Raw genomic sequence first — 26,941 nt, 5'->3', positions numbered from 1 at the left:
GAAGCGGGGATCATCAAAGTATAAGCTTGATATTAGTACATGATGAGCGATACTTTTGTGCTTTTTTCATCATTGTTTAACCCGATAATTAGCACTTAACCAGTAAAAGTTCATGGATGGCAACTTGACTCCTACTCTGATAATAAACTCCATTGTTCAACTTCGTTACAACAAACTGTGCCCTGATTTGGCACATCATTTTGATACAGAGTCTTGCAAGGAACGACATGAGTTCTAGTTAGAGCAGCGGGAGTAGTTCAGATTTAGAGGAGCAGGAAGGGCCCAAGAGCTGGACCTGTTCCTTTGGTGGCTCATTCTCGAAAGTGTCGGCGATGGTCGATCCGGTGCTTCGTCGCCGCATGCACACAGGAGTGGAACGAACTGCGGGAGCCCATGCGAGCCAACAACACCCAACGCAGGATTGCATTTGCAAGTACTCCCCTCGGAGTAAAAGAAAAACCCGAAGACCAGCCTGAAGCAACAAGTCCAACGAGCAACTCTACGGTTTAGGCGATGATCTCCGGATTTTACTTGGCTTGTACTGTACAACTTCCACTCTCGCTGGTGCTATGGGGATTAGGAATTGATCGGTCCTGCAGCTGGGCCGCGTTATCAATTCCATTCATCCCCACGATTAGTTTGTTATAAAACTACAATTTGTTATCTAGTCTAACGCTAACCAACATACTCCCTCCGTCCAGAAATACTTGTTTCAAAATGAATAAAAGGGGTCAATCACTTTTCTTCTTAGTTTTCGTTGGATTAGCATCCAACAGTGATAAATACCGGCTCGGGGCGACGCGGGCGGCGACCCAACCTTAGCCGCCGAACCCCCTCCACCTCCCTCCCACTCCTCGCCGCCGCCAGAGGGGTTGCCGGTGAAGGCTGTGCGACTGCCAAGGAAGGCGGCGGCGAGGCCTTGCTGCTTCGTCTTCTCGCGGAGGGCTTCAGAAGCCGAGGCGGCGGCCTCGGGCGGTGCGGCGGCGCCGGCTCTGCGGCAAGCGGCGCTCGCTGGTGCTCCTCCTCCCCCTTGGCTGTGCGGGCGGCGAGCGGTGGAGGCGTCGGGCGCAGGTCGCGGCGGGTGGCCTGGTGCCCCTGGCTGCGAGTCAGATCTGGAGGTCCTTCCTCCCCCTTCCTTCGCCTTTTCCCCACTGGATGTGGTCTGTGGCGGTCGATGGTCGTCGGATCCATGGAAGGTGGGGACGTCGGAGGTGCGAGATCGGTCCGAGAGAAATCTTTGGCCGGCTTTCTGGTCACGACGGCGGCGACGCCTGCTGGCGCCGTTCCCCTTCTCGAAGGCGCCGTCGAGGTTCGATCCCCGCCCCCTCCCTTCTCATACCCGGGTGAAAACCTTAGACAGTTCTGGGCTTGGCGGCAGCGGCGCGGCATCTGCGACGTCACCTTGCTGAAGGTGCCGTCTTGGGCGAGTTGGGGGTGTGCGCTGGCGTTTTGATGTGGTTTTCCGGCGAGCAGCGACATGGCAGTTGGAGGTAGCGACGGGAAGCCAATTTTCACAAGATTAGCTCCTTGTATTTGTCTTGTAGACCGGCCGTGTGTGTGTGCTTGCCGGTGAGTCGGCGCCATTGCCATGGTAGGGGAGGGGATAGGGTTCCTCTCCCAGTGAGCAGCAACACGGTGTGGGCGGTTTGGACATTAATTCATTGAGCATTGATCTTATCTCAGCTACCGTCACTTATCAACTCTGCTATTTGTTCCATCGGCGTCCTCGTCCTTCGGCAGCTTTGTTTCTTCGTACATGACTCAGTGAGCTGCGGTTGGGCTCTTCTCCTGGCGATCTTTGCTCAGTGGGTTGGTCATGCTGAGAATCTCCCAAGGTGCTCCAGAATATATACCGTTCCTTTGCTCTAGGGTGAGTTGCTCCAATTTCCGACGGTCCGGCGCCCTTTGATCCAGGGTGAGGGGCAGGGGTCCCCTTCGGAATTGGAGAGGGAAGGTTCAATGACGGTGGTCTCCTTTCGGAGTGGATGAGGGCGTGTTCATCTCCACTAGGCGGGTTTTCCTCTTGAAGTTCTCTCGCTGTCATGCTTCGGTGTTTCATTCGCGTCGAAGGGCTCCTTGAGCATTAAGCTAGTTTTACTGTAGTTCTTCTTGTGCTTTCTGCTGTGGTGCTTGTAGGCTGTTTTGGTAGCACCTTTTATCTGCCGCTTTTAGTTTCTTTGTTTTCTTTCTCGTTGTAAGGGCGATTGTAATTTCTGGCCGGTTGATGGCTTTGTTAATTCAAAGTCGGGCTCTGCTTGAGCCTTCGTTCAAAAAATGAATAAAAGGGGATGTACCTAGATGTATTTTAGTTCTAGATACATCACTTTTTCCATTTTGATGACAAGTAATTTCGGATGGAGGGAGTATCATGTAACGTCCATGACTTCCACGACCACACACACATGCAGCTAGCTGGCTAGTGTGTTAATTAGCTAGCTGGCTAGCCATGCTTGCAGCACAACACTACTCAACCGTAAACGATTGTCATCCTTGTGCCCTAGTACACCCCCTTTTGGTACCACGAGACACCGTAAATTAGACTTTGCAATTGGCATAACTTGTGCATGTTCATCAATACATATTCAAGCACCAGGTAAGTCCTCAAAGATTGACAATAGGATGACAGGGGGCGACAGGAGGGGCGACAGGGAAGGCGACGCGGGGTGCCATCCGGCGATCGCCGGGCCTGTGCTGTTGGGGGCCGTGGTTCGTCCACGGGTTGGCGGTCGGTTTTGGGCGCTAGCCGGATCCGATGAGGACGAGACGGACGGAGACGGCGGCGATCCGGCGACTTCTCCGCCAACGCCGACTCCTTCAGATCTTTTTTGTGAGTTTTTCAATTCAGGTTATGATGAGGATGAGGTGGCCTCAACGGTGGACAGGATCTTGCCGGTGGACGATCCGGCGAGGGTTGGGCTACACGCGGGCGAGAGGAAGGAGATGGTGCGGCGCGTCGTGCACCGGAGAACGGTGGCGACGGCTGTCAGGCCATGGAAGGGACCCCTTCCGAAGGTTAGTCTTCCAAACCTCACCCTCTTCGATTTGATTCGGCCGGATTCTTGGAGTAAAGTTCTGAGGAAGAAGAAACCGATCTGTTCTTGTGGTGAATCCCGGCGGCCGGCGGCGGCCATGGCGTTGTCGCCGGCAAGGCGGCCGATCGGGATCGCGCAGGTGCGGGAGATGCGTTTGAACGCACTCCTGGTCCGCGGGCACGGTGTGCCTGGAGTTGGGACGGCTCTGAGTGGGCCGGTCCCGGTCCTGTGTGGGCCTGTGTTAACTGGGCATGAGGCCCAGTGTAACCAGGTTCGTATGTCCGGTTCGTTGTCTACACCCCCATGCACGATCGAGGGTCCTTCTGAGGGTCTTCGATCGAAACGATCTAGGGTTCTTCGAGCTTCGTGCCGATCGAGCTTCTTAGACCGTGGTGCGGGGCGTGCTAGGCGGATTCCTCCTCTCCGCGGCATGGCTGGTCGAGGTAAGCCTCCTGCCAAGTCCGGCGCCCAGGGCAGAGCGGGGCGTTGTGGGCAGCTGCCGCTGGCGGGAGGCGGGCGAGGCGGGGATGCATTGTCGCAGGGCCCGGGTCATGGTTGCGCTGGACTGCCGCTCGGGCCTGGCCGTGGTGGTGCTACCCCGGCCCCGGGTGCTGGGTCCGGCCGGGCGGCACAGGAGGCCGGCGGCCCTAGACCGCCGCTGCATGGTGGTGCGCATGGGTCCAGCGCGGTTGGCCACGGGTCGCTGCCTTCGGGCGCAGGGCCACCTACGCCGGCTGTGGGACGGGATGGCCCTCGGGCACCGGTGCCGATCCCTGTGACAGTTGCGGGCTGTGGCGCCCCAGCTCCTAGGCCGCCTCCTCCGGCCTCAGGTGGCCAGCTCCGACCCGTGGTGTTGTAGACCGGGGCCAGGCCGCCGCTTTTTGTGGCCCGGCAGACGCAGAGTTCGACGGCACCGGTGTTGGAGCAGGCACAGTTGCATCAGGTGTCGGCTAGGGGGGGAGATTCATCGGTGCCTCGTGGTCGGTAGGGTGACGATGGGATTAACGCCTATGGAGATGGACAGCACCGGGGATCCTCGTCCACAAGTGGTGGGCAGGGGTATGCGTGGCAGAGTGATGGCTCGACCGAGAGGCCTTTCCTGGGGCCAACGGGCGGCTTCGTCGAAGGGGCGTCTGGACCGGCTAATCGTAACCGCGGTGGTTTCCGTGGTAACCATGGTGGCCGAGGTGGCCGCTATCATCCAAGGCAGCATCCTGTTGTCGTTAACCAAACAGCGATTGGCGAGGCTTCTGAGGAGACTGGGTTGTCTTGCCAGGCTATGGAGGTGGTAACGGCACTGGCGGACACAGCTGTTCCTGGTAATGGTGAGGTCGAGGTAAGGTCGGTGGAGGGCTCTGACAGGGCTGAGCTGGACAGGGCAGCCAAGTATCCGCGCAAGAAGGAAATAATGTTATGCTACCGCTGTGGCAATAAGGGCCATTTCATTGCTGAGTGTGTGGCAGTTTTATGCGATACGTGTGGTAAGCCGGCCCATGAGTCAAGGGCATGTCCGCTTTTGAGAGAGCAGTTACTGAATCTTATGATGTACGGCGTGTACTGTCCGAAGCTCACGTTTTTTGAATCTCCGAACGAGAGGGAGGTTCCTGATGAGGTGCGCAGTATGACAACTGGGGTTGTTAAAGTGACTAAAGGTGAAGTCTCTGAGACCCAGATTGTGAAGCGGCTCCGGTAGCCAGCTCCAGGAGACTTCCTCTGGGAGCTTGTCAATCTAGAGCCAAACTTGTTCAGGGTTGAGTTCCCGACGGTGGAGGATTTGCAGAGGTTGCTGAGCTTTGGGATGTGTAAGGTGCCAGGTACTGATGGCATTCTTGAGTTCCACGAGTGGAAGTTGATTGAGCCTCAGGGTAAACCTCTTACCCAGTCTTGGTTGCGTTTTTCGGGAGCTCCTTCCAAGCCTTTGCAGGATGCCAGGGTCGTTGCTAGTCTGGGTATCTTGGTGGGAAAGCCCGAGCGAGTGGACATGGCCTTCACTCGAGCTCATGGGGTTGCTCGCTCACTGGTCAGTATTTTGGACATTGAGTTTGTGCCTGATGTGGTTAAGTGGGCTTATCGAGGCCAGGTTTATAACCTTCAGATTGGGTTTGAGGATGACAGCCTGTTTGCTGAGGCACCTGCTGCCACGGATGTTGATATGCACGAGGGCGATGGTGGCACGGGAGGCAAGGAGACTCCGGCCGCTAATCCTGGACGCGAGATGGCCGAGGGACCGGGGTCAGTTGCTCAGACGACAGGAGGTGGGACGGCACCTCCCTCTTTTGTGCCGTCGACCACTCTGCGATCTAGATCCATTGAGCCTGCTACTGCACCTCCGAGACTATGGAGCGAGCGGGTGGAGTCTCTAGATGTCTTTGAGCTATCTTTACCTGCGTTGGACTTTGAGGGCCTGGGCGTGGAGGGTTCTGGTGCGGAGGGGGGGTCCGGAGATAGTGTTCTCGCCTCCCTCGGATAATGTTGATACGGCTGAGCTGCAGGTGGTGGTTCCGAGCTTGGCGGGGGGTTCGAGGCAGGTGGCCTCCGCGCCCCCCTTCTCCTCTTGCTCCGGTCGGGGCTACCGGGAGGGAGGAGTTACCTTCGGGAGGGGGGCCGGGGCAGGTGGCCTCGGCACCCTCCTCACCTATCACTGGGCCAGTACTGCAGGTGGCAGGTCCGGTCGTTGGAGGGGGCTTGGGGCAGGTGGCCTCAAGGCCCTCTTCGCCTTCTGCGCCTAGGGGGATCGGCCCATCCTTGGCGATGGTGGGCTCTCCTGGCCTGCGGTCTGGGGTGGATGGGGAGCGGGGGCAGGTGGCCCTTGGTTCCCCATCATCTGACTTGGCGTCCTCTCCTGGTCATGGAGACCAGTTGAGTGCTCGGAGGATGACAGGCGGTCACTCCCCGGGCAACTTCACGCAGGAGGAGGTTATTCAGTTCGGTGGGATTCCGGACCAGGCGGCTGAGGGTCGACGGTTGAGCTGTCGTCTTCAGGGCCGTCCGGAGGTGGACGACATGCAGCAGCGCTGCGCCGTGAGGGCGGCCAAGCTTCGTGACGTCCAGGTCACTACTGGTATGTCGGTGAATACTTCGAATACTATCTTGCATTTTTCGAATGATGAGATTGTTGATAATGCAAACCAATTAGGAATTTCACTAGGTAGTAATGAGGGTGAAGTTTCTAATTCAATCAATGATTTGCTTGATCTGGAAGCCGAGAGGGCTCTAGAATTGATTCGTAACTTAGCCGTCGTAAAACCCATGAATGATTCCGAGATTGATGCTTTGGGAGTCCGGGTGCTTGATGACTTTTGTGCTGATCTCGCGCCTCCCCTTCAGGAGCAGGAGGAGGAGGATGAGAATGTCGAGATGGTTGTAGTTAGCCCCCCAGAAACGGGGAGAGAGGACCGGGTGCGCACGAGGACCAGCCCTAAGCGCAAATGGAAGCGCAAGATATACCCGATGTCCGCGGTACGTAGGAGTGCTAGGATCCGCACGGCTCAAAAATTCCATGATGAGATATGAGAGGAATATTTTGGAATAGCAGAGGTCTTAAGGACTTGGCTAAAAGGAGGTTCCTCGCAGAAGCATCCATTGAGCATAGATTGGACTTTATTGCGTTGTCGGAAACTGGTAGAGAAAATTTCTCACCACAATTTCTCAACACTTTATCGGGGGGTATTGATTTTGACTGGCATTGTCTGCCACCGAGAGGAAGATCGGGAGGGATCTTACTTGGTGTTAGATGCGACTCTCTCGAAGTTAGAACTGTGAGCATGGGTGATTTTGCTGTTAAGTTCAGGGTGCGGTCCAAGGTTGATGGATTTGACTGGTCTTTGGTGGAGGTGTATGGTGCTGCGCAGGCAGAGTTCAAACCCGATTTTTTGGCCGACCTTGTTAGAGTTTCCGGGTCAGAGCAACTCCCCATTCTGGTTGGGGGAGACTTTAATATTATTAGGAGACGTGATGAGAAGAACAATGATAATTCCGACGGGAGATGGTCGTTCATGTTCAACACTATTATTGAAAGCTTGGATTTGAGAGAGATTGAGCTTTCAGGTAGGAAGTTCACATGGGCTAACGCTTTGCCAAATCCAACGTTTGAGAAGTTGGATCGGGTACTTGCTAGTATCGATTGGGAACAGAAGTTTCCCTTTGTAACAGTTCAGGCTCTCTCTCGTGGGATTTCTGATCACACGCCTCTTCTGCTCGACTCTGGTGGGGCTACCTACTCGAGCAATAAGAATTTGTTCTCGTTCGAGCTTGCGTGGTTCGAGAGAGAAGGCTTCCTGGATCGCGTAGCCAGAGAGTGGGCTAAGGATGCAGGCGGTAGGAATGCGCTTGAGCGCTGGCAGAATAAGATTAGGCATTTGAGAAGTTTCCTACGTGGGTGGGCTAAACATCTTAGTGGGGTTTATAAGGCTGAAAAGGAACGACTCCTTGCCCTTATTCAGGCCTTAGACATCAAAGCAGTGTTGGAAATATGCCCTAGAGGCAATAATAAAAGGATTATTATTATATTTCCTTGTTCATGATAATTGTCTTTTATTCATGCTATAATTGTATTATCCGGAAATCGTAATACACGTGTGAATACATAGACCATAACATGTCCCTAGTGAGCCTCTAGTTGACTAGCTCGTTGGTCAATAGATAGTCATGGTTTCCTGACTATGGACATTAGATGTCATTGACAACGGGATCACATCATTAGGAGAATGATGTGATGGACAAGACCCAATCCTAAGCATAGCACAAGATCGTGTAGTTCGTTTTGCTAGAGCTTTTCCAATGTCAAGTATCTCTTCCTTAGACCATGAGATCGTGTAAATCCCGGATACCGTAGGAGTGCTTTGGGTGTACCAAACGTCACAACGTAACTGGGTGACTATAAAGGTGCACTACAGGTATCTCCGAAAGTGTCTGTTGGGTTGACACGGATCGAGACTGGGATTTGTCACTCCGTATGACGGAGAGGTATCACTGGGCCCACTCGGTAGTGCATCATCATAATGAGCTCAAAGTGACCAACTGTTTGGTCACGGGATCATGCATTACGGTACGAGTAAAGTGACTTGCCGGTAACGAGACTAACGAGGTATTGGGATACCGATGATCGAGTCTAGGGCAAGTAACATACCGTCTGACAAAGGGAATTGCATACGGGGTTGATTAAATCCTCGACATCATGGTTCATCCGATGACATCATCGAGGAGCATGTGGGAGCCAACATGGGTATCCAGATCCCGCTGTTGGTTATTGATCGGAGAGCCCTCTCGGTCATGTCTGCATGTCTCCCGAACCCGTAGGGTCTACACACTTAAGGTTCGGCGACGCTAGGGTTATTAGGAAGACTTGTATGTGATTACCGAAAGTTGTTCGGAGTCCCAGATGGGATCCCGGACGTCACGAGGAGTTCCGGAATGGTCCGGAGGTAAAGATTTATATATGGGAAGTTGTCATACGGACACCGGAAGATTTCGGGGCATATCGGTATTGTACCGGGGCCACCGGAAGGGTTCCAGGGGTCCACCGGGAGGGGCCACCCCTCCCGGGGGGGGGCACATGGGCCGCGTGGGGCAGGAGCCAGCCCCTGGAGGGCTGGGCGCGCCCCCCCTTGGGCCCATGCGCCTAGGGTTGGGGGGGGAACCCTAGAGGGGGCGCCCCCCTTGCTTGGGGGGCAAGTCCCCCCTCCCTGGCCGCCGCCCCCCATCTAGATCCCATCTAGAGGGGCCGGCCCCCCTTGCCCCTTCCCCTATAAATAGAGGGGTGAGGGGAGGGATGAACACCCAAGCCAAGGCGCAACCCCTCCCCTCCCCAACACCTCTCCTCCTCTGTTGTGTGCTTGGCGAAGCCCTGTCGGAGTACTGCCTCTCCACCATCATCACGCCGTCGTGCTGCTGCTGGAGCCTTCTTCCTCAACCTCTCCTCCCGCCTTGCTGGATCAAGAAGGAGGAGACGTCGCATGTACCGTACGTGTGTTGAACGCGGAGGTGCTGTCTGTTCAGCACTTGGTCATCGGTGATCTGAATCACGGCGAGTACGACTCCATCATCACCGTTCCCTCGAACGCTTCCGTACGTGATCTACAAGTGGTATGTAGATGCAAACTCACTCCCTTGACTCGTTGCTTGGATGAACTCATAGATGGATCTTGGTGAAACCGTAGGAAAAATTTTAATTTTCTGCAACGTTACCCAACAGTGGCATCATGAGCTAGGTCTATGCGTAGTTCTCTATTGCACGAGTAGAACACAATTTTGTTGTGGGCGTAGATCTTGTCAACTTGCTTGCCGCTACTAGCCTTATCTTGCTTCAGCACTATTGTGGGATGAAGCGGCCCGGACCAACCTTACACGTACGCTTACGTGAGACCGGTTCCACCGACTGACATGCACTAGTTGCATAAGGTGGCTGGCGGGTGTCTGTCTCTCCCACTTTAGTTGGATCAGATTCGATGAAAAGGGTCCTTATGAAGGGTAAATAGAAGTTGACAAAATCATGTTGTGGTTATTCGTAGGTAAGAAAACGTTCTTGCTAGAACCCAATTGCAGCCACGTAAAAGATGCAACAACAATTAGAGGACGTCTAACTTGTTTTTGCAGCAATTGTCATGTGATGTGATATGGCCAGAAGTTGTGATGAATGATGAATGATATATTGTGATGTATGAGATCATGTTCTTGTAATAGGAATCACGACTTGCATGTCGATGAGTATGACAACCGGCAGGAGCCATAGGAGTTGTCTTTATTTTTGTATGACCTGCGTGTCATTGAAGAACGCCATGTAAATTACTTTACTTTATTGCTAAACGCATTAGCCATAGAAGTAGAAGTAGTCGTTGGCGTGACAACTTCATGAAGACACAATGATGGAGATCATGATGATGGAGATCATGGTGTCATGCCGGTGACGAAGATGATCATGGAGCCCCGAAGATGGAGATCGAAGGAGCTATATGATATTGGCCATATCATGTCACTACTATATAATTGCATGTGATGTTTATTATGTTTTATGCATCTTGTTTACTTAGAACGACGGTAGTAAATAAGATGATCCCTTATAATAATTTCAAGAAAGTGTTCCCCCTAACTGTGCACCATTGCTAAAGTTCGTCGTTTCGAAGCACCACGTGATGATCGGGTGTGATAGATCCTTACGTTCACATACAACGGGTGTAAGACAGATTTACACATGCAGAACACTTAGGGTTAACTTGACGAGCCTAGCATGTACAGACATGGCCTCAGAACACAAGAGACCGAAAGGTCAAACATGAGTCGTATAGAAGATACGATCAACATGGAGATGTTCACCGATGATGACTAGTCCGTCTCACGTGATGATCGGACACGGCCTAGTCGACTCGGATCGTGTAACACTTAGATGACTAGAGGGATGTATAATCTGAGTGGGAGTTCATTAAATAATTTGATTAGATGAACTTAATTATCATGAACTTAGTCTAAAACTTTTGCAAAATATGTCTTGTAGATCAAATGGCCAACGCTCATGTCAACATGAACTTCAACGCGTTCCTAGAGAAAACCAAGCTGAAAGATGATGGCAGCAACTATACGGACTGGGTCCGGAACCTAAGGATCATCCTCATAGCTGCCAGGAAACAATATGTCCTAGAAGGACCGCTAGGTGATGCACCCGTCCCAGAGAACCAAGACATTATGAATGCTTGGTAGACTCGCGCTGATGATTACTCCCTCGTTCAGTGCGGCATGCTTTACAGCTTAGAACCGGGGCTCCAAAAGCGTTTTGAGCAACACGGAGCATATGAGATGTTCGAGCAGCTGAAACTAGTTTTCCAAGCTCATGCCCGGGTCGAGAGATATGAAGTCTTCGACAAGTTCTATAGTTGTAAGATGTAGGAAAATAGTTCTGTCAGTGAGCATATACTCAAAATGTCTGGGTTGCACAACCGCCTGTCCCAGCTGGACATTAACCTCCCGGATGAGGCGGTCATTGACAGAATCCTTCAGTCGCTCCCACCAAGCTACAAGAGCTTTGTGATGAACTACAATATGCAGGGGATGGTAAAGACCATTCCTGAAGTATTTTCAATGCTGAAGTCAGCAGAGGTTGAAATCAAGAAAGAACATCAAGTGTTGATGGTCAATAAGACCACTAAGTTCAAGAAGGGCAAGGGTAAGAAGAACTTCAAGAAGGACGGCAAAGATGTTGCCCCGCCCGGTAAGCCAGTTGCCGGGAAGAAGTCAAAGAATGGACCCAAGCCTGAAACTGAGTGCTTTTATTGCAAGGGGAAGGGTCACTGGAAGCGGAACTACCCCAAATACTTAGCGGACAAGAAGGACGACAACACTAAAGGTATATTTGATATACATGTAATTGATGTGTACCTTACCAGTACTCGTAGTAACTCCTAGGTATTCGATACCGGTGCCGTTGCTCACATATGTAACTCACAGCAGGAGCTGTGGAATAAGCGGAGACTGGCGAAGGACGAGGTGACGATGCGCGTCGGGAATGGTTCCAAGGTCGATGTGATCGTCGTCGGCACGCTGCCTCTACATTTACCTACGGGATTAGTTTTAAACCTCAATAATTGTTATTTAGTGCCAAGTTTGAGCATGAACATTGTATCAGGATCTCGTTTAATATGAGATGGCTACTCATTTAAATCCGAGAATAATGGTTGTTCTATTTATATGAGAGATATGCTTTATGGTCATGCCCCAATGGTCAATGGTTTATTCTTGATGAATCTCGAACGTAATATTACACATATTCATAGCGTGAATACCAAAAGATATAAAGTTGATAACGATAGTCCCACATACTTGTGGCACTGCCGCCTTGGTCACATTGGTGTCAAGCGCATGAAGAAGCTCCATGCCGATGGACTTTTAGAGTCTCTCGATTATGAATCATTTGACACATGCGAACCATGACTCATGGGCAAAATGACCAAGACCCCGTTCTCCGGAACAATGGAGCGAGCAACCAACTTGTTGGAAATCATACATACCGATGTGTGCGGTCCAATGAGTGTTGAGGCTCGCGCAGGATATCGTTATGTTCTCACTCTCACTGATGACTTGAGTAGATATGGGTATGACTACTTGTTGAAACACAAGTCTGAGACCTTTGAAAAGTTCAAGGAATTTCAGAATGAAGTAGAGAATCAACGTGACCGAAAGATAAAGTTCTTACGATCGGATCGTGGAGGAGAATATTTAAGTCACGAATTTGGTACACACTTAAGAAAATGTGGAATCATTTCACAACTCACGCCGCCTGGAACACCTCAGCGTAACGGTGTGTCCGAATGTCGTAATTGCACTCTATTGGATATGGTGCGAACTATGATGTCTCTTACCGATTTACCGCTATCATTTTGGGGATACGCTCTAGAGACAGCTACATTCACTTTAAATAGGGCACCGTCTAAATCCGTTGAGACGACACCGTATGAATTATGGTTTGGGAAGAAACCTAAGCTGTCGTTTCTAAAAGTTTGGGGATGCGATGCTTATGTCAAGAAACTTCAACCTGAAAAGCTCGAACCCAAGTCGGAAAAATGCATCTTCATAGGATACCCTAAAGAAACCATTGGGTATACCTTCTACTTAAGATCTAAGGGCAAGATCTTTGTTGCCAAGAACGGATCCTTTCTGGAAAAAGAGTTTCTCTCGAAAGAAGTAAGTGGGAGGAAAGTAGAACTCGATGAAGTACTACCTCTTGAACGGGATAGTAGTGCAGCTCAGGAAAATGTTCCTGTGATGCCTACACCAATTGAAGAGGAAAACAATGATGATGATTAAGGTACTTCGGATCAAGTTGCTACTGAACTTCGTAGGTCCACAAGGACACGTTCCGCACCAGAGTGGTACGACAACCCTGTCCTGAAAATCATGTTGTTAGACAACGGTGAACCTTCGAACTATGAAGAAGCAATGGCGGGACCAGATTCCAACAAATGGCTAGAAGCCATGAAATCCGAGATAGAATCCATGTATGAAAACAAAGTATGGACTTTGACTGACTTGCCCGATGATCGGCGAGCGATAGAAAACAAATGGATCTTTAAGAAGAAGACGGACGCGGATGGTAATGTCACTATCTATAAAGCTCGACTTGTCGCTAAGGGTTATCGGCAAGTTCAAGGGATTGACTACGATGAGACTTTCTCTCCCGTAGTGAAGCTTAAGTCCGTCCGAATCATGTTAGCAATTGCCGCATACTATGATTATGAGATATGGCAGATGGACGTCAAAACGACATTCCTTAACAGGCATCTTAAGGAAGAACTGTATATGATGCAACCGGAGGGTTTTGTCGATCCTAAGAATGCTAACAAAGTATGCAAGCTCCAGCGATCCATTTATGGGCTGGTGCAAGCATCTCGGAGTTGGAACATTCGCTTTGATGAGATGATCAAAGCGTTTGGGTTTACGCAGACTTATGGAGAAGCCTGCATTTACAAGAAAGTGAGTCAGAGCTCTGTAGCATTTCTCATATTATATGTAGATGACATACTTTTGATGGGAAATGATATAGAATTCTTGGACAGCATTAAGGCCTACTTGAATAAGTGTTTTTCAATGAAGGACCTTGGAGAAGCTGCTTATATATTAGGCATCAAGATCTATAGGGATAGATCGAGACGCCTCATAGGTCTTTCACAAAGCACATACCTTGATAAGATTTTGAAGAAGTTCAAAATGGATCAGTCCAAGAAAGGGTTCTTGCCTGTACTGCAAGGTGTGAGATTGAGCTCGGCTCAATGCCCGACCACGGCAAAAGATAAAGAAGAGATGAGCGTCATCCCCTATGCCTCAGCCATAGGATCTATTATGTATGCCATGCTGTGTACCAGACCTGATGTAAACCTTGCCGTAAGTTTGGTAGGTAGGTACCAAAGTAATCCTGGCAAGGAACACTGGACAGCGGTCAAGAATATCCTGAAGTACCTGAAAAGGACAAAGGACATGTTTCTCGTTTATGGAGGTGACGAAGAGCTTGTCGTAAAGGGTTACGTCGACGCTAGCTTCGACACAGATCAGGATGACTCTAAGTCACAAACCGGATACGTGTATATGTTGAATGGTGGAGCAGTAAGCTGGTGCAGCTGCAAGCAGAGCGTCGTGGCGGGATCTACATGTGAAGCGGAGTACATGGCAGCCTCGGAGGCAGCGCATGAAGCAATTTGGGTGAAGGAGTTCATCACCGACCTAGGAGTCATACCCAATGCGTCAGGGCCGATCAAACTCTTCTATGACAACACTGGAGCTATTGCCCTTGCCAAGGAGCCCAGGTTTCACAAGAAGACCAGGCACATCAAGCGTCGTTTCAACTCCATCCGTGAAAATGTTCAAGATGGAGACATAGATATTTGCAAAGTACATACGGATCTGAATGTCACAGATCCGTTGACTAAACCTCTCTCGCGAGCAAAACATGATCAACACCAGAACTCTATGGGTGTTCGATTCATCACAATGTAACTAGATTATTGACTCTAGTGCAAGTGGGAGACTGTTGGAAATATGCCCTAGAGGCAATAATAAAAGGATTATTATTATATTTTCTTGTTCATGATAATTGTCTTTTATTCATGCTATAACTGTATTATCCGGAAATCGTAATACACGTGTGAATACATAGACCATAACATGTCCCTAGTGAGCCTCTAGTTGACTAGCTCGTTGGTCAACAGATAGTCATGGTTTCCTGACTATGGACATTAGATGTCATTGACAATGGGATCACATCATTAGGAGAATGATGTGATGGACAAGACCCAATCCTAAGCATAGCACAAGATCGTGTAGTTCGTTTTGCTAGAGCTTTTCCAATGTCAAGTATCTCTTCCTTAGACCATGAGATCGTGTAACTCCCGGATACCGTAGGAGTGCTTTGGGTGTACCAAACGTCACAACGTAACTGGGTGACTATAAAGGTGCACTACAGGTATCTCCGAAAGTGTCTGTTGGGTTGACACGGATCGAGACTGGGATTTGTCACTCCGTATGACGGAGAGGTATCACTGGGCCCACTCGGTAGTGCATCATCATAATGAGCTCAAAGTGACCAAGTGTTTGGTCACGGGATCATGCATTACGGTACGTGTAAAGTGACTTGCCGGTAACGAGACTAACGAGGTATTGGGATACCGACGATCGAGTCTAGGGCAAGTAACATACCGTCTGACAAAGGGAATTGCATACGGGGTTGATTGAATCCTCGACATCGTGGTTCATCTGATGACATCATCAAGGAGCATGTGGGAGCCAACATGGGTATCCAGATCCCGCTGTTGGTTATTGACTGGAGAGCCGTCTCGGTCATGTCTGCATGTCTCCCGAACCCGTAGGGTCTACATACTTAAGGTTCGGTGACGCTAGGGTTATTAGGAAGACTTGTATGTGATTGCCGAAAGTTGTTCGGAGTCCCGAATGGGATCCCGGACGTCACGAGGAGTTCCGGAATGGTCCGGAGGTAAAGATTTATATATGGGAAGTTGTCATACGGACACCGGAAGGTTTCGGGGCATATCGGTATTGTACCGGGGCCACCGGAAGGGTTCCGGGGGTCCACCGGGAGGGGCCACCCCCCCGGGGGGGCCACATGGGCCGCGTGGGGCAAGAGCCAGCCCTTGGAGGGCTGGGCGCGCCCCCCCCCTTGGGCCCATGCCCCTAGGGTTGGGGGGGGGGGAACCCTAGAGGGGGCGCCCCCCTTGCTGGGGGGCAAGTCCCCCCTCCCTGGCCGCCACCCCCCCCTCTAGATCCCATCTAGAGGGGCCGGCCCCCCTTGCCCCTTCCCCTATAAATAGAGGGGTGAGGGGAGGGCTGAACACCCAAGCCAAGGCGCAGCCCCTCCCCTCCCCAACACCTCTCCTCCTCCGTTGTGTGCTTGGCGAAGCCCTGTCGGAGTACTGCCTCTCCACCATCATCATGCCGTCGTGCTGCTGCTGGAGCCTTCTTCCTCAACCTCTCCTCCCCCCTTGCTGGATCAAGAAGGAGGGGACGTCGCCCGTACCGTACATGTGTTGAACGCGGAGGTGCTGTCCGTTCAGCACTTGGTCATCGGTGATCTGAATCACGGCGAGTACGACTCCATCATCACCGTTCCCTCAAACGCTTCCGTACGCGATCTACAAGTGGTATGTAGATGCAAACTCACTCCCTTGACTCGTTGCTTGGATGAACTCATAGATGGATCTTGGTGAAACCGTAGGAAAAATTTTAATTTTCTGCAATGTTACCCAACAAGCAGAATCCACGGTTTTGCCAGCCACCGAGCTTCATACCAAGCTTGACGCTGAGATGAGGTTGAAAGAGCTACTTCGTGAAGAAGAATTGAAGTGGCCGCTACGAGCCATGGTTCGCAGAGTGGTCTAGGGGTCGCGAACACTCAATTCTTCCACTTGATTGCCAATGGCAAACATAGGAAGAAGAGAATCTTCCAGCTAGAACAAGATGAGGGTACAATTATCGATCAGGATAACCTGAAGCTTTACATTATGGAGTATTACAAACGATTGTTTGGACCACCAGAGGACAACTGTGTGTTGCTGGATGAGTCTAGGATCCAAGATGTACCTCAACTTACTGCTGTGGAGAATGACATCTTAACCGCCCCTTTCTCGGAAAAAGAGGTTTTCGAGGCCATTTCCAAGATGGAAAATAATAAGGCACCTGGGCCGGATGGTTTCCCGGCTGAGTTTTATAAGAAGTGATGGCATATTATTAAAGGGGACCTGTTGCCGATGTTCCATGATTTGTTCTCGGGACATTTGCAGCTTTTCCAACTTAATTTTGGAACAATAACCCTACTCCCTAAGAAAACAGAGGCCGTGAGAATAGAGCAATTTCGGCCTATGTGTCTTCTGAATGTCAGTTTCAAAATTTTCACCAAGGTTGGGACGATTAGGCTCACTCAGATTGCGCATGCCGTAGTGCAGCCTTCTCAAACGGCTGCCGGACAGGAACATCCTAGAAGGGGTTGTGGTCCTTCATGAAATGCTCCATGAGATTCACACGAAAAAACTGGATGGGGTTATTTTCAAAGTGGATTTCGAGAAGGCATATGATAAAGTCAAATGGCCGTTCCTTCAATAGGCTTTGCGCATGAAGGGTTTTGATGAAGCTTGGCGACACCAGGTGGAAGCATTCACGCAAAAAGGGAGTGTTGGAATTAAAGTGAATGACGACATAGGTCATTATTTCCAAACACACAAGGGTCTGAGGCAGGGCAATCCTATGTCTCCAATTTTGTTCAATATTGTGGTTGATATGTTGGCGATACTGATTGGGAGGGCAAAGGAGGCCGGTCAGGTGGGTGGCTTGGTGCCTCATCTGGTAGATTGTGGTTTGTCCATTCTGCAATACGCTGATGATACAATCATTTTTATGGAACACGACTTGGCAAAAGCCAGAAACATGAAGTTAGTGTTATGCTTATTTGAACAATTGTCGGGGCTGAAGATTAATTTCCATAAAAGCGAGTTGTTCTGCTTTGGTAGAGCCAAAGACGAACAAGAGGCTTATAGAAAATTGTTTGGTTGTGAAGTTGGGGCTTTACCTTTCACGTATCTCGGTATTCCCATTCACCATCGTAAGCTAACAAACAGCGAGTGGAAGTGTATCGAGGATCGGTTTGAGAAGAAACTGAGTTGCTGGAAAGGAAAACTCATGTCTTATGGAGGCCGGTTGATTCTTATTAACTCGGTGCTCACGAGTTTACCTATGTTCCTCTTATCCTTCTTTGAGGTCCCAGTTGGAGTTAGGAAAAGGCTGGACTTCTATCGATCCCGATTCTTTTGGCAAAGTGATGAGCTTAAGAGAAAATACAGACTGGCCAAATGGGATATTATCTGTCGACCAAAGGACCAGGGGGACTTGGTATTGAAAATCTTGAAGTTAAGAACAGATGCCTGCTTAGTAAGTGGCTGTTTAAGTTATCTTCTGAGACAGAGGTAACATGGGCGCAGATTTTACGTAGTAAATATCTGCAGTCCAAGACCCTATCCCAGGTCACTCTGCGACCAACTGATTCGCCGTTCTGGAAGGGGCTCATGAGAATCAAAGCTACCTTCTTTAACAGAACGAGGTGTATTGTCGGTAATGGCAGCAACACTCGATTCTGGGAGGATACGTGGCTTGGTGACACGCCTTTGGCGACCCAGTATCCGTCCCTTTATCGTATTGTTCAGCGTCGTGAGGCTCTTGTTGCCACGGTTTTGCAGTCCATTCCACTCAACATTCAGTTTAGGAGGGTGCTCGTGGGTGATCGATGGGAAGCATGGCTTCACCTAGTCCGTAGACTGATGGAGGTTCAGTTAACTCCTCAGCCCGATAAGTTGTGTTGGAATCTTACTAGATCTGGGGAGTTCACGGTTAAATTGATGTATATCGATGGCATTAACACTAGTGTGATTCCTAGTTCCAAAGATGTTTGGAAAGTTAAGGTCCCTTTGAAGATTAAAGTGTTTATGTGGTTTGTGCATAAACAAGTAATCTTAACAAAGGACAATATAGTTAAGCGCAACTGGACAGGTTCTACTAGGTGTAGTTTCTGTGATCGTGACGAGTCTATCAAGCATCTCTTTTTTGACTGTCCGTTGGCACAAGGGTTGTGGCGCTCTGTGCAAATTGCCTTTAACATTACTCCTCCGACTTCGGTCAACACGTTATTCGGGGCATGGCTTACTGGGATAGAGTCCGAAATAGCTAGACACATTCGTGTAGGAGTATGTGCGTTGTTATGGGCAATTTGGAATTGCAGAAATGATTTGGCTTTTAACAGAAAAACAACTATTCATTTTTTTGCAGGTTGTATTCCGGGCTACAGCTCTGATCCGTATGTGGTCCTTACTCACTCCGACGGAGGCCAGGGAGTGTTTGGTTACTGGATCTGTCCAGTGGGAGATGGTAGCGTAGGATATCTTCAACTGGTTTGGATGGCGGTCATGTAATAGGATAGGCAATTAGTTTACCTATCTTCTATTTTGCCTGCCGGTTGTGGCTTATTGGGCGTTTTGTTTTGGCTTTGAGGCTCTATGTGAGCTAGCCTTTGCTTTTGTTTGCATACTTTGAGACCTTGTTGAACCATATTTACTCTCTAATAAATGTGGCCGTATGCATCGTGCTGATGCAGAGGCTGGGGAGTCTCCCCTTTTCGAAAAAAAAGGCAATTCATCAATCAGTTCATTGTGATTTCTGTAACTTTGTTTCTGTTAACAAGGAACTGATCATCTATAATTGTTATAAAGTTTCTGAAGATACCTCCAGTTAAGCAACACTCTTCCCCTAACTCTTCCTTTAATCTGTTATGTCATGTTTATTGTTGTAGATAAGGTGAGCTGTGCTGTGTGTAAGTAGTGCAATATATTTCCAGCTGCCTACCAGGGAGATCGCTCAGCTGCACTGCATCCCTTGCACCAAGGCATGGTACTACTACATGGGAGATCCTTCCAAGGCCTGCAAACTTTTACTATGGAACAAAGTTTCTTACCATTCTGACATATAGCTCATCTAACCAATACTACATTTCAGGCATTTGAGGTGCATGATGTAGGGCAAGTCAAGACGGCAATCATCAGTTTTAATATAAAAGAAGGGGAGAGGCTACAGTACATGGTCCCTCTGAAATGTGTGATTCGGTGCCTTCCGGTCCCACGTAAAAGAGTCTTCAATCGTACTCCCTCCGTCCGGAAATACTTGTCCTACAAATGAATAAAATGGATGTATCTATTACTAAAATAAGTCTAGATACATCCATTTCTAGGACAAGTATTTCCGGACGGAGGAAGTATACAACAATTTTTTGTCAAGACACCCATAACCATGAGGGACCTTGACATGTACCATTCTTGTTGGAGCGACATGCGCTATGACATTCCAGTTTTGAGGAATACGAACCGTCCACATGTAAAACTTTGGCTCCTAAGGCGGGAGCTTTTCATCAATTACGTTGTAGTGCCTTAGTGCATTCCTTGCGATGAACACCATATATCAGCTAGTTACTAAAATTAGTGTTTATGATAGAATGTCTAGTTATTTAACTTGATATAGTAAAAGAAAAACCAGACCAGCAGGGGAGGATCCCTGTGAATATTTATTAATAAAAACTAAGGTATAATGTGTGAGAACTCAGGTTCAAACCCAGGCCGGCCAGGAGGCTCCACTGCGATGTAACCATTGGGCTAAGCGCCCATCAACAGAGATAGTAGATTAGTGTGTAAGTTGATGTTCATTTTGTTGTTATGCTTGCTCTTGTTTAGTATGGAACTTCAATATGGTGTCTCTTGTTTTCTATGAACAAAATCTTCAAGTGGAGATATGTGATTTAGTTCATGTCTAGTGGGTGGTGCTTTAACTATATTAACTATAAACCAAAGGATGTGAATCATCTAAATGTGAATGAAATTCAATACTGACATAAAAAATACATTTTCTTTCATTCTTCGTGATCTTTGTAACAATAAACTTTGTGTTGGATCGGTGCATCACATTGGTGTAGATTTTAAAATTCATCATTTGTTAAAGGATCCCTAAAAGTTATCATAGCCGCTGACATATGAGTGGAAAAGCTCTTGCAACCACCGACCTACGAGAGAACCAAGCTCATAACTAAGAGATCATTGGTTGTTGGCCTAACAACGAACAAAAAGAACTCAAATCGCTGGTAACCACACAAACCTTTTATAGAGGCTTCCCTAAGCCAAACATGAATAGCTTATTCCTTGTTTCTACTTCTTTGTCTTGTTATTATCCAATCCCATTTTATGCATTATATGTTGTGTTTCTGCACAATAAGAATTTGATTTTGATAGACATAAGGATGGAAGGCACCAGGAATTATCAATAGAAAACCAGAGTGATAACATGTGCGAGCTTGTTCAAACAGCCACCATGCCTCTCCATCCTATTTAGTTGTTTCAATTGTTTTTCCTCCATTGTCCATGGTGCATCACTGCTTCGGCCATCCTGCATGCCACGCTCTCATTTTATCTTGGGGTACTAGGGCAACGATAATTTCTTTCTTGTATGCGATATTTCGGACAAAAAAGCCATCCAGTTCGTCCAGAAATGTCCAATAGAAGCAACACAGACATTTCTGAAATGCACATCATGGAGACAATACGGTAAATCTAGTAGGTTTGAGTCATTCGTCATCTTGAGAGTCATGATCAATTTAAAGATTTAAATATATGTAGGAATTGACCTGATCAATTTTTTTGCCCCACTCAAGAAGACTCTGTTCGCCCCTTAGGAACCATTGACGATGGTAGCCTGTTGTACGCAAGACGAGTGTAATTATATGGATAGCTCATTTAAGTGATCGTCTGATTATTTGCAAGAAAAGGTGCTCCCTGATTGTATGCCACACGTATGTTGACAATTTTGCATAAGAAATGAAGTGCAAAACCAAATGTTGCGAAGGATATGACCGACCTACAAAATTAAACAGCTCACTCAGAGACAATCTCTACTATTAAAAGGGAGTTGGTGCTTATACGACATACGTCATCAATTTTGTTTCCGCCTCGTCCCCTCTTCACCCCTCTTCTTGGTTTGGAATAATCTAAAACAAATTACTTTCGTTGGAAACCATGTTCTGCTTTAATTTAATCAAATCAAAAAAAATCTTAGCAAAACCTCAACTAAATCAAGCTTTCCTTGCTTTTTCCCAATCAAATCTAATCTAATCAAACCTTCTAAAAAGCTGGTTTACCTTCTAAAAAAGCTAGTTTACCGCTCACTCTGTTTTGACTACACATAATTTCACAGCATTTTATCTCCCTGTAGAGTTCATGATAACGCATGACTGGCATATCAACATGACTTGTGATATCTGAGACATTTTTTCTCGTCCGTGCCTTCGTGCGGCTTGTCGCATTTTCTTTTCCGGCTTGGTGATTAGCTCTAGTTCATGACAAATTATTTTGCTGTGTGCACCGCATAAGGATTTTGCTTGATGGTATGTCTGTCATCCATCCATTTTTACAAGAATAAAAGTAGAGACTGTTCATCAGGCAGAGAGACCGGTGCCCTCAACCATCGAGGGCGGCGACGCTGCGGGCGACTGCGGAAATGCACGGCCGATGTTCGAATACTGGAGTGGGAGCCTCGGAGCGCGGTGGAGCCGCCGCTGGTCGCCGCGCGTCCGCCGTCCGACCGCGACAGATGATCCGGCGCTTTGGTCACCGGGCTGCCCGCCAGCCGTTCGACGAAATGCCGGAGCCATGCACGGCGGGGCCACGGCAGCGCCGCCACGCGGGAACAAGCAAACAGCGGCGCCGAGCGAGACATTGAACGAGCGTGGATGAGCGGCTCCAGGCTGGCTAGCCGGTGCAGGGGCGCAAGCACGCGCGGTGGCTCGCCGGTGAGCATTAGCATCCACATAATCTATTCTTCTACTAGCTCGTTTCAAAAGAACAATTTGTTATTCTATTCTAACGCTAACTGCCCTTGAGGAAAGACAGCACTGCCGGTGACGAAAAAGATGGGGAATTTCAGGTGCAGGTATACTAGTACTACATTCTTGTGCATCTCTAAGGTTGAATTAAGTTGTGTACTTGTTTCTGTTCAGTGTGAACTTTTTTCCTGCATGGTAGCAGCCCAGATGGAGGAAGTTCTTGGCTCATGTTGGGCCTGGAGCTCTTGTGGCCATTGGCTTCCTGGATCCTAGCAACTGTAAGATCCTTTCTTTTTGTTGCTCAGAGCTGCGTACCGTTTAGATACACTCTTTCACAAAAAGGAGAACAACTGTCAAGGTGGTAAAGCTTGTTTCTGATTTATGATTTGACAGTGGAAACTGACATGCAAGCTGGAGCTGACTGCAAGTATGAGGTAGTATAGTTGCCGCCTTCTTGCGTCTGATGGGCACTACTGCAGTACTGCTACCAACTAAATGAGTTTTTTTGGGGGTATCCGGGAAAGGAAACATATATTTTGCAGCAGATTAGCTTTGGAACTTTAGTTAAGTTTTAAGGAAGCAATAAGAATGCTCTTAAATTTTGCATCATGCGCCTTTTCGAAAAGACAGTTCATACAAATTTGGATGAGAGTATCACTTATGGCAGTTCGCTTAGTAATTGTAACCTGAGCCAGGGTCCAATTTTTTCAAATCCTTGGTGAACACACTCGATTATAAACCCTGTTTTCAATGCTTAATTGATTATTGCATATGTAGATCGCAACATTTCAAACACTTTTCCCCACACTATCAATTGATCAACATAGAACGACATGATGTCTTATTTTGTAGAAGTTTATTTACATATAGGGACGATTATATGCTATAACATTACTGATAGAAGAAATTGAGAGAAGTCTAGTCCACACCGAATAAATGGTATTAACTAATTTGATTTATTAGTTAAAAACATGACAGATGTGATCAAGACAAATAATTATTTTATACCAATATAGAGTGAAAAGATCTGTCAGAAAATGAAAGAACACACTCTACCAGTCATTTCTGTTTTGCTCCTTTTGTTCTGCGTATTCAGCATTCTTTCTTTACCAATCTGATTTTATTTTAAATTTACCACGATCAGCTTCTGTGGGTCATCTTAGTTGGGATGATCTTTGCGCTCTTTATACAAACATTATCCGCCAACCTTGGAGTGAAAACAGGTGCCTTTCACTGAACTATCTGTCTTGGTTTCTGCGCATCAAATCCGAATTTATCTCTCAATCCTGTACAGGGAAACACCTTGCCGAACTCTGCAGGGAAGGGTATCCCCCCTTCGTCAATATTCGCTTATGGATCATTGCAGAGCTTGCAGTAATTTCTGATGATATCCCTGAAGGTTGATTAGTACACCTTATTTGTTACTTCCATTTTATATTTCTTTTCTTTGCTGAGTTTTACGTTTGAGTAACATATACTGTATCTACTTCAGTGTTGGGTACCGCCTTTGCATTCAACATATTGTTCAAAATTCCTGTGTGGGCTGGAGTTATCCTCACGGTGTTCAGCACCGTCTTGCTTCTTGGGGTGCAGAGATTTGGTGTACGCAAACACAAACCTCTCCTTAGAAATTTTCAGCTATGTATTTTTTTTGAAAAGGGAAAAAAAAGCTATTGATGATTTAACCTTACCATGTATCTTCATGTGTATCACCAGGCCCGGAAACTGGAGTTCATCATAGCAGCGTTCATGTTCACCATGGCAGGCTGCTTCTTCGGAGAATTGAGCTACGTTAGTCCATCTGCTAGAGAGGTGACCAAAGGCATGTTTGTCCCCTCTCTGCGAGGGAAAGGTGCTGCTGCCAATGCGATCGCGCTCTTTGGCGCTATCATCACACCGTGAGGAACTTATTTAGTCATCAGGGCTTGTTCACCATCCCTGTTGTTCACTATGGTTATCGTGTGTCGATCCATATGGATGCAAAGTTCATAACGAGCCTTTCTGTGACATTCATGCAGGTACAACTTGTTCTTGCACTCTGCCCTGGTCCTCTCATGGAAGACCCCACGGTCAAACAAAAGCATCCGAGTAGGTTGCACATAGGATAGGAAAGAGCGGTCTAAGGACTAGATGCAGTTCGTTGCTGAGTGGCTAAATGGCTCACTGTTATATGTTTTGGACAGGCGGCCTGCAGATACTTCCTCATAGAGTGCGGCCTTGCTTTCGTCGTGGCGTTCCTCGTTGCTGGATCTATTTGCAGTGCTAATAATCTCTCTCCGGCCGATGCTGGCGCGTGTGGCGATCTTACTCCTCAATCTGCACCTCTGCTGCTCAGAGTATGCCATGCTTGAGCCGATGGAATGATCGTTCCAGTTTCAAAAGCATCTTCAGTACCTTATGTTGTGTAATGCGAAAGGAAGTAGCCGTCGGACATCTGATGTTAGAGTTCTATATTAAAGCCTTGTTTAGTTATCTTTTTTGTACCTTTTAGAATGTTTTGGGGAGATCAAGCTCTGTTGTGTATGTGGTTGCGCTGCTAGCTTCTGGGCAAAGCACCACAATTAGTTGCACATTCGCTGGGCAGGTCATCATGCAGGTAACCATTCCTATTCCAGGTGTTATCCAGTTTATTTATGCAAACTATTCAGAGGCATTCTTAAGCATTATCTATGCCAGTGAGTATAGACATCTTCCCTTACAATTATGGGCTATGTTACAGGGGTTTCTGGACATGAAGATGAAGAACTGGGTTAGGAACCTCATCACCCGGGTCATCGCCATTGCTCCAAGCCTTATAGTCTCCATTGTGAGCAGTCCGTCAGGCGCTGGCAAGCTAATCATCCTTTCCTCGTTACTCCTCCGTGACCTCTTCCAGTTCCACCATAGTTAAAAAAATGGTCACTGCAATGGCTGATTAGTTAATCTGCACTTACTACCCAAAGAAATAATAATCTCCAGGCTGACTGATGAGCTTGTGGTTCCTGATTTTTCTTCTTCTCTGATGCAGATGATTCTTTCGTTTGAGATGCTGTTCGCTCTCATCCCTCTCCTCAAGTTCTGCAACAGCAACAAGAAAGTAGGACCCCTCAAGGAGTCCATCTATGTAAGCCTCCAAACAATTTCCGCACAAGAAACACAAAATTACACAACCAACATTCACAAAAGTAACCGTTTATAACACAAAATTACACATAGAAAAAATTGAATGTTACATATTGCAACTTTAGAGACCAGAATTGCGAACACGCATATGATGATCAATGCATGGGTGCAGACGGTGATCATCGCGTGGGCCCTCAGTGTGGCACTCATCATTGTCAACACCTACTTCCTGGTATGGACCTACATAGACTGGCTGGCACATAACCACCTCCCAAGGTACACCAACGTGCTGGTCTCTGTGGTCATCTTTGCGCTCATGGCTGCCTACCTCGTCATCGTTGTGTACCTGACGTTTAGGAAAGACATGGTGGTGACTTACGTACCAGTGGCAGAGAGGGTGCAGGGCCAGGCGGAGGCTGGTAGGGCACCGGTGTTGGCGTCCGGTGCAGACGGGGACCAGCCAGCGCTGTACAGGAAAGACCTAGCCGATGCCTCAATGTAGCTAGTATACCATGATGGATGAGAGTGTGCTCAATGGTGTCCTTTGCTTATGTGCTACGGTTATACTTCCCTCAAGCATGCTGTGCATCCTATACATGTTCAGTGCATACAAGTGTATTACTATTGTGGTTGGTTCATTGGTTGCATTTGTTGAAACATCCAGATGTGTGGTGGCCTGTATTTGTGAAGACATGCTGAAGTGAGAGTTTTTTTGGTAGGCTATATGTGTTACATTTATGAGGTATTATGAAAATGAATTTTGCACACAATTCTAGCAAGATTTTAGTATAAATTAATTATGTGTCGTAAATATTTTAAACATCTGAACATGGAAACATATTGCGCCAAATGAGAAATGCTAGCACCAATTGTTCCCATGATGCTGCAGTTGCCTGGTTCGGGAGTCGGACCTAGGGTATTCACCGGGCTTCAAGGTGGGATGAAAACCCCAATGGCACTTCCAAGGATACTGCCCGCAATTTTCATCGTCACCGGAGACATCTATGGCCATAGGTTTAAACTAATCCACAATATGGGTCTGTCGTCCTCCCCTACCATCAACTCTCTGCCACGACAACCATGAAGAATGGAAGCACCAGCGAGGGCCTTCCAAAAAAAGGCAAGCGCCGACACTTCAACCACCACTTGGAGCCGTTGTCATGGCGTCCTTGCGATTGTCATTGTCGACCAACCACGACAATCTAAGAAGCACAAGATCCCCCTCGTGCCGTCCACCATGAGGCTGATGGCTGTAGCCTGCACATTCTCTGGCAGTGGTGGAGGTGCTTCTTTGTTGTTCTCATCGTCGGGGAGGGCGTGGATGCGGCTAAGTTTGCTGGAGAAGGTGGATGTTCCCTCATGAGAATCTATCTTTGTCAAGAATTTCTCCTACTTAAAAAGATGTAGTGTTGTG

The 26,941-nt window shown here is 48.1% G+C and overlaps 1 protein-coding gene across 1 annotated transcript; it reads left to right on the top strand.

Annotated features, from left to right (window-relative positions):
* The first annotated feature begins 5,783 nt into the window (after positions 1 to 5,783).
* On the top strand, positions 5,784 to 26,252 carry LOC119320868 (metal transporter NRAT1-like). The gene is made up of 16 exons (XM_037594787.1): positions 5,784 to 6,072; positions 6,169 to 6,491; positions 6,818 to 7,079; positions 22,489 to 22,532; positions 22,628 to 22,703; positions 22,819 to 22,859; positions 23,570 to 23,648; positions 23,720 to 23,824; positions 23,918 to 24,027; positions 24,142 to 24,323; positions 24,444 to 24,513; positions 24,609 to 24,761; positions 24,917 to 25,021; positions 25,145 to 25,275; positions 25,432 to 25,528; positions 25,700 to 26,252. Exons 1-16 carry the CDS (start codon positions 5,784 to 5,786, stop codon positions 26,027 to 26,029), a joined length of 2,397 nt encoding a protein of 798 aa, XP_037450684.1. The 3' UTR covers positions 26,030 to 26,252.
* The last annotated feature ends 689 nt before the right edge of the window (positions 26,253 to 26,941 follow it).

Source organism: Triticum dicoccoides, chromosome 6B (assembly GCF_002162155.2).
Source record: "Triticum dicoccoides isolate Atlit2015 ecotype Zavitan chromosome 6B, WEW_v2.0, whole genome shotgun sequence".
In the NCBI taxonomy this organism is placed as follows: Eukaryota; Viridiplantae; Streptophyta; class Magnoliopsida; order Poales; family Poaceae; genus Triticum; species Triticum dicoccoides.
The sequence above is the reverse complement of the archived record's forward strand: the minus strand, read 5'-3'. Positions and strand labels throughout refer to the sequence as shown.